General features: G+C 39.7%; 1 protein-coding gene across 1 annotated transcript in view; it reads left to right on the top strand.

Annotated features, from left to right (window-relative positions):
* Positions 1 to 1,496: 1,496 nt before the first annotated feature.
* The window catches only part of SEMA3C (semaphorin 3C), a 162,366-nt gene continuing 155,524 nt past the window's right edge, over positions 1,497 to 8,338 (top strand). The window contains exons 1-2 of the mRNA XM_073328628.1: positions 1,497 to 2,459; positions 5,699 to 5,839. Coding sequence (XP_073184729.1) covers positions 5,737 to 5,839 — 103 coding nt within the window. The 5' untranslated portion in view covers positions 1,497 to 2,459; positions 5,699 to 5,736. The remainder of the gene's footprint in view (positions 2,460 to 5,698; positions 5,840 to 8,338) is intronic.

The following is an 8,338-nucleotide window of genomic DNA, read 5'->3' as shown; positions in this document are numbered from 1 at the left end:
GTGGAGTTTTAAAATATGGTGTGAAGTTAATGATTAACTGGTAATCATCTCTCTCTCTCTCACACACACACACACACACACTGAATAAAGCAAGTAAATAAATATAGCATGGTTGTTCATGCTTATATTTGCATTTTGATTTCTGAAGTAAGCCTAGTTCCCCTTGAATAACAAGATTACACCTCCCTGATTAAAGTTCTGTGTTTATATCTCTTCTTATAGTTCATTTGTTGCTTTATGAACCCAAAGTCCTCAAGGGAGTGTCAGAAATCCATGTAATTTTCCTGCGTTCTACATCTGACATTTAGATCTCTATCTGTGCTAACGTTTTTGAAAAAAAGAACACAGGTAGCCACATGGTTCCTTCGTGTCCACACGTGAAAATACTGAGACATTCAAATGATTCCAGCGAAGGCTAACAGCAACTTACATTTGAAAATTGTCCTCAGTTGCCTTTTTCCAAACGTATAATGTGGTAGGCTGGTGTATTGGTGCTCCTGGTTGGTCAATTTTTTTTTGTTTGGTGGGGGTTTTTGTTTGATTAAAATTATCATCATTTTAAAAAAATGTTGGCAAAAATCTAGGTGGCATTTCCTGAATTCCCCCTCCCCTGCTGTTTTAGACCAGCATTGCTAAAGTGCTCTCCTGAAGTGTTGTTGTTACAATGCTCCCTTCTGGAATCTGCATTGCATAAATTTGGGCATAGAGCAAATTCACTTGGAAGAATGTCAATCTTAGCTCAGAAGTGTGTGCGTCTGCAGATCAGCCTGATTGTACAAGGTACTCCCAAAAGAGTTCAGGGAAATCTTGCACAGAGCTTGACTACACTATGTGCCAGATCCCCATCTGAGAATCTGATAAGCTTTTATCTTAATATGTGTTTTTAAACGACCTTGGGTAACATTTGCAAAAGTACCTAAGTCCCATTGAAGGGGAGACTTTCGCTGAACAGGATTTAGGCACGTGTATCACTTAGGTGCTTTTGAAAATTTTACCCTGGTCAAAATATTTGGAGTTATCTACACAATCTTTATTTTTAATATTCATAATTATCTAGCGGGGTCTAACCTGGGCTATCATCTGCCCCTCTTATAAGCTCCAGTCTCACCCCATTTTTTTAAGTTTTAAAGAGAATGGCACTCTTACAAGAATCAGATTTTGCACCAATTTTTTCCTCCTAAATCAAATGTTCAGTTTTTCTTCCTTGTCCTCTTCCCCTCGGTATAGCGACCTCTGCTGGGTTTTAATATGTTGTCATCCCTCTCCAGCAAGTGCTGTTCATCTCAGCGGTGAGACCCGGTCCCCTAGCCTTTATACGTCTGGCTCTTGACAGAATTGCATTCTTAACAGGAACATCAAAGCATGTCTTGTGACTCTAACTTGGAGTCCTCTCCTTGGCTTGAAACACTTCGGTGTGCAGGATTTGAACGCTCACAATAACCTTTCTATATAAGGTTGCGGTGCGGAATAAATTCCTTTGAGGCAGGTAGGGTGGAGTTAAAGGATTGTTACGGGAGGAGGAGGAAGTCTGTAGAGGGTCAGAGACAATACAGAACTTGCTTCAGGGTGCAAAGGAGATAGCAATAGGAAACAATAGCCGTCATAAACAGAACAGACATTGTTTTCTAATTCACAGGCTTCTCGGATCACTGGCATGCTGTGGAAACTAAACTTGGCTATTTCTTTGGCATGCGTTTATAAGGAGTGTCCCGGAGAATCAGCCCTGGAATCCTGCAGAGAAAGAAACCTTTTCCTTAAAAGGATTTCATCATTTTCTTCCACTCAAAAGCATTGTGCAGTTTCATGTTTATGACCCAAGTGGGTCCGCCTGCTTTCTAAGTACCGTAGGAAACCCTCTCAACCACCCAGCTCGACACTGACTCTTCTACAGCCTGTGAAGCAAACTGATTCTGTGAGCTGGCATCTTTATGTTGCACAATCCAGGGTGGGATTTCTTCCCCTGACTTCACCTCTCTGTGTTTCTGCTCCTTTCCCTCTTGCTGTCTTTTTCGCTCTCCCTCTGCCTTTTCTTTCTGTGTCTCACTCTCTCTTCCTTATGGGTGTGGCCTCTGCAATATTTATGAGATCTGCCCCTACTTGCTCAGCTAATGATGTATTCCAGCCTTGGGTTCGCTGCCTCTGTAAAGCGCTGGCTGGAGGGCAGTAGGACCAGAGTGAGTGGTGACTGTAATTGGAAACCAAAGCTTTCACCGTCATAGCTCAGCTACTTTCCATTCACTCTTAGGTGCTTAATTAAAGAACGAGGAGAAGAGTTCCCGGTCCTTATAGCAATAAGGATTATTTTACAAAGAAACTGGGAGGACGTTTGCAACCACCAGGAGGAAAAGGTTTTCTACAATGAGCCAGGTTTGGAATGAAAGTGTTCTGGTCAAAGGAGTGGAGTCCATAAACTGATAGAAATTTGATGGCATTGCATTACTGATTCCTTCAGTAGCTAGGTAAGCACGATTGAAAGTTCTCTTTCAGCACTGTCACAGATGTGAAATGGGATTGCTGAATTTTTGCCACAGTTCATGGCAATGATGTTTTTCACAACGGCATAATCCTTATTTTTCTTGCAGTGGATGAGTTGAGGTGCAGAGAGTAATTCTGGAATTCAGCCTTGAGCATATGACACCTGCACGGCGCTTTACAGTGAAGTTATGCAGTACTTTTCTAAAGCAGTGGAGCATTTCTTTAAAAAAACAAAAACACAAAAACAACCAGAAAAAGAACTCCACGTGAATGCAACGTTCCCTCTTCACTTTAACAAGTTTGTTACTCACACTGTGAAAACAGGAACACGCAGTGAGAAATGAAACTAGTTCTTGTGTCTGTGCTAAAGGGGAGCACTTGTAAGGTTTTAGAGCAGTTGCTTGCCGGTAAAGGTCATGTGCTCGGGATACGTTGATTTGACTTACTGTCGTGACTTTCTAGAGATAAATACAGAACTGGGATTTTAGCCCAAACTGGGATTCTGAACTGAAATGAGTTTGTGTTCAATTGCCAAGGGGCCCTAAAATTCCTACAATTCAACATATTTCCATTCTCTAACTCGCATGTCAAAGAAGGCTGTAATAACGAAGCCATGAAATACCTTTATGGCAGCAATATGCCTTTATTATACGGACCTAACAACAGGGCAAGGAGCATGCAGTTTATTGTTTGGATCTTATATTGCCTGTCACGTTTGTGTAACAGTGGAAATTTGCAATTCAAGCAGTGAAGTATAGCAGTATTTCACTCATAAAACTGATGCAATTAGATTTGGCTAGGAAGGTGGAAGGAGAAGGGAAAGAGTGGTGAAGGATTTTTATTTTTGACAGTTTCTCCCAATATGATTTAGCAGAACAGAAATAACCCTTTAGTTTCCTCCCTTTTCCTTCCCATCTGTATTTCAAAGAAGGCATCATACTACTACTGTAGAATACTAATCCCATTGCATCTGTTAAAATCACGTTTGGTATGATTGGCCATTTGTTTTGGCCCGACAAAGCAATCTTATCAGGGTTAATGGCATTTCTGTGATTGAAGAAGGTTAAGCAGAAGGCTATCCCATGGGCTAGTGGCAGGGTATCGAATTTAAAACCCACAAAGCAGTGTTAATACTAGAATTGGTGCAGCTTGTTTTAAAATTATTTTTGGCAAAGGCTATACAAGTATAATTGTATTAGTTAACGAACCCTTAAAAATTAACTGGGTCTGTTCCAAAATACGTTGTTTCCTTTTGTACTTCAGATCTGTATTTGGGAAATTGCCCGCATTAATGGTTTTGTCAGTTAGCAGAGAAACACCACAATACCTGATCTTGATGCATTAGTCAGCTCCAGATCAGCTGCAAGGGATCTGACTGTTGCAGAAACTCTCTCTCTCTCTCTCTGCTTTCCCCAGCCCCCAAGTTTAGTATGAAATTCTGGGGCAGATTGTAGCTCTTTTTAAAAAGATTTACAGTAAGTGAATAATGGATGACTGAGGCATGGTAATGAGACATTGAGCCTTTCAACTCTGAGTCAACTGTGTGAATCCAATCCAAATTGGGACTGATCTGAAAGCTGTCATTATCTGACAGCTGTTTACTGCCCTATATGAAACTAGTTGGAAGTTAGAGCCAGTTCTTTTAGGACAGATGTTAGTCTCACCAGAGAGGGCAAGGACTGAATGGACACAGATACAGAACTACTGTCTTCACCCTTAGAGGTGATCCTGCTGGAGTATATTTAAGGGGCAGTGTGGAGTAGTTTGCATTAGCATAGTCCAGGTAATATCAATTCTCAGGATAAACAAAAACTTTCAGTTTCTAATGTTCTTACTCTGTGGTAATTCTTCGACACTAAGGGCCACATCCTGCAAGATGCTGAGTGCCCTTGCCTCCCATTGAATCAGTGTAACCTCTTTATGATAGCACCCTCAGAAAGCACTGAATAGCATGCAAAAGAGGGATTGTTCTTATTAAAAAGATAGCCAGAAGTTGGTATATTAAAAATGCGGTTAGAAATCAGTATATATGGAGTCTATTCAGAGAATAAACTTGGGAGCTAATTCTCCACTCCATTGCACCAGTTTTATGCTGGTGTAAATCCATTGATATCAAAGGAGGTACACTGATGTAAAATGGGTGTAATTGAATCAAGGGGGAATCAGAGCCTAATTGTGTGTGACCATAGAAACCTCTCTTAATCTCTCTGAAGCCTCCATTTCTGTGTCTGTAAAATGGGGCTAGTTATACTTGCCTGTTTCTCAGGCTGTATTCATTAGGCTTTGGAAAGTGGTTTGAGATACATGAATGGGAGCTGTTGTACAAGTGCTAAGTCTTAGTGGGAGGTTTTGTTTTATGGGCTCCCATTGGCTCCACTAGACTTTGGATCAGGCCCTATATGAGCCACTTTGGAATTAGAAAAGCAGCACGTTTGTAGTATTCTTCCTTGAAAAGCTACTCAGAAAGGTGAGTTCTATCAGATATGCAAATACACCTACCAGGGTTATGTGAAGGGAGTGAAGCAATGGATTGAACAGAGTATTTATATATCATATAGTATGAAGTATTCCTATTATAAAACACAAATCTGGGACTAAACTCCCTGATGGGATTATCCTAAGCAACAGTTGACAAATGTTAGGTGTAAAGAGTGAGGGTGAAATCCTGGCTCTATTGAAGTCAATGGTAGTTTTGCCATTGACTTAATGAGACCGGTATTTCACTTTGTCTTTTTTGTTGTTTCTTATATACTAGAAAATACACTATGTAAAAAAAATAAAACAAGCAGACCTGAAGTTTAAAAACTGTATTGATTAAACATGATGTACAGTAAGGAGAGAGGTCTAAATATATCAACCAGCTTTTATTCATGAAACATTATCCCCTGTCCTTGCTTTGCTCTGCCTTGACATTTAGCATAATTATTTTTCCAGCAATTGGAATTGTCCTTATTGAAATAAACTGGGTCTAATCCTGCAGTCTTTACTCACCTAAAACTTTATATCTATTCGTCCTAAGTAAAATGCTTACAATTCTTTTAGTGCCAACACAGAACATATCCAGACAAAACATTTCAGATTTGAAAAGAAAAAGCAGAAGTGTCATATATTATAGCTTCAATCTGGCAAAGTTCTCTGACACCTACTGTTCTGTACTGTTGATTTTGGTCCACACAATTTATATAATGTAAAATTAGTAATGGGCTCTTTTTTCTCCTTTTAGGTTTTATTTCTTGGATATTAAGTTGCACATCTGAAGATATGGCATTTCTAGCAGTCCACGTGTTGATTGGGATGTTTATTTACTCTAGCACTGTAAAAGGATCCTCACAGCCTCAGGCCAGGGTGTTCTTAACATTCAATGGTAAGAAAGCAGATAAACATTCCTAAGCAAATGTTATTGTAGAACATTTTCTTCTTTCCATTCAATCCAATAACTGAGTAATAAATAAGGATGATGGCTTCTAAATGCGTGTCCACATAATTGTTGTTTTTTTAATTATTTGTATACTGTAGTGCCTAAGAGCCCAATGCTGAGGTTAACTATTACATAGAGTTTAGCAGTAATTACAGGCACAAATAAATGGGGTTTATTTTATTTTTTCTTTTCTTTTTAAAGGTGTAATTATGGCTTAGGCAGACTTAACGCATGTATTCCTTTCCTTAATTTTTTTGTATTTTTAAAGGTAATTATTACAGTGCATATTGCGATGTATAAAGTGCATGGCCAACAATTGCAAAAGAGATCAGTGATTCTGGTTGCCTCCATATTTTGGTGCCCATCTAGAAACACCTTTAAAGAGACTAGATTTTCTGAAAAGGGTGAGGACTCACCGTCTGAAAATCAGACCTTTTTAAGGGATCTTAATTTGAGCATAAAAAAATCACCTGTCATTTTGTACACTATTGGTTTTGTGTGTACTGTATATACACTAAATAGTGGGTATGCATATGAATTTTAAATTCACATGGGGTCAAATTACTGATGCCCATATTTTGTAAACAGGCTATAAAAATGCTTGTTTTCAAAATGCATGCACAGTTCACTTCTAAAACTTCCTTCCTTTAAAATGCTGAGTGGTACTTTGTCATAATAGGGATGTAAAAGTTTTAAAACTCTGCATTTAATTGCAAAACCGGACCTCCTTGCATGCTGGCTGTTAGCATTTATGGTGGTGATTCCATGTGTTATTGTAGTAATTTTTTCCCCTCTGTGTATTTGTATGAGAATTTCCTAGAGGTTTTGACAAATGCTGTGCTTAAATGAAAAGAATCAAATGCTGCAAAATATGCTTTGAATTGATGTTTTCTGCATATGCTGTTTCCAGGGCTGGAATGGAAATTTGTGAGATTACACATTTCATGAAATTTAGAAGGAATTCAATCCTCAGGCCACGCCATTTTGCCAGACTTATCTGTCAGCCCATGCTGCTTCGGTTCCAAACCACTTGCAAGTGTGACTAAGTCATCTAGCCCATAGTAAAGAAATATAAGAAGAATAAGTGGGAAAGGCCACTCAGCCAGTCAGAAGCTATTTGCGTTTTTATGACTGACCCCATTTATTCTATTATTTCTTCTATCACCCAAATGTCTGGAAAGCTGTTGCACTTGCTTTATTATTCTTTGTCTGAAACTGTGAGCCCAGTCACCTCTGAAGATATGTGCCCTATGGGCCTATCAATTCAATTAAATTAATATTAGTAACTATTTGGCACTTAATATTCAGATCCCTCACCCTTATACAGATGCTAACCTTTGGCCTATCTTTGAATCACATGGAGCAGCTCCTGCCTGCACTAGGGCAGTTTTGCACTGGTCTCCTGGTGCACAGCTGCCCTGAAGCTGGCAGGTCTTGACACTTGAAAATTTTCACCCCATGCAGGGAAAACCTTGGGTAGCATAGAGTCACCTTAATGATTCCTACACCGCTCTACTACCAGGACTTTGGTGTAGTGGGTATGGCATGGAGAAAATGGGTGTGACCAGGGTGTCTTTAGTATAAGTTAAAGCAGCCAAGATGGTTGTAAGTTGCTCCCTGGGATCAACCTGGTGACCTCAATGCCAGTTAATGGGCTGCATAGTGACTGTAAGCCTCTCCTCACTTCTAGGCAATGATAAATGCACAAGGGACAGATCAAAGGATCTGTTTTCTTTGTTTTTATATTTCCCTTCTTTCTTTCACGGGAGGTGGGGAAGTAGGTCTATCATGATTCTCCACCGCACTCTCTATTTTTTCCACTGGCCCAAATATTCCACATGTTGGTAACCCTATTTCTGGTGGCAGAATTCCCCCCAAACTGGTAATATCCAGAGAAACACATGGTAAATGTTAAGTATAACAAATGTCTTTTCCATCTCTAATAGCCCTAATTCCATCCTGGGAAAACAGAGTGTAGAGGTAAATTCTACGCTTAATAGGTCATTTCCACTTCTAATTTCCATGATTCTGAGATTTTAGGGTAGCAGCTCCAGCATATCAGGGAAGGTATTATTGGAAAGAAGCCCACCCAAAGAGGAATGATTGCAAAGTATTGTACATTGTACAGTAATAGGTGCTGAACATGATGGGCCAGATCCCCTGTGAGTGTAAATTGGCACTGGCGTTAAGGTAACTATTTTGGTGCTGAGACGCAGTGGCCACCTGGAAGACCAAAGGATGTTTAAGCTTTGAGTCAGTATTCCTCACTACTGAGTCTAACCTTCCAGGATGTCAAAATTTAGCAAACTCTGACCCCAGGCTCAGCCTGGACAGAGGCAAAGTCTGCTATGAGTGTGTGGTGCTGCTCTAGCCAGAGCTGGTACAGGCTTATACAAACCAAACCACACTATTTTTCACATTAAATAGCACAGAAAATAGCCTAGC

This window comes from Lepidochelys kempii, chromosome 1, assembly GCF_965140265.1.
Source record: "Lepidochelys kempii isolate rLepKem1 chromosome 1, rLepKem1.hap2, whole genome shotgun sequence".
Taxonomy (NCBI): domain Eukaryota; kingdom Metazoa; phylum Chordata; order Testudines; family Cheloniidae; genus Lepidochelys; species Lepidochelys kempii.
Note: the sequence above shows the minus strand (reverse complement) of the source record. Positions and strands in the feature narration are given on the sequence as shown.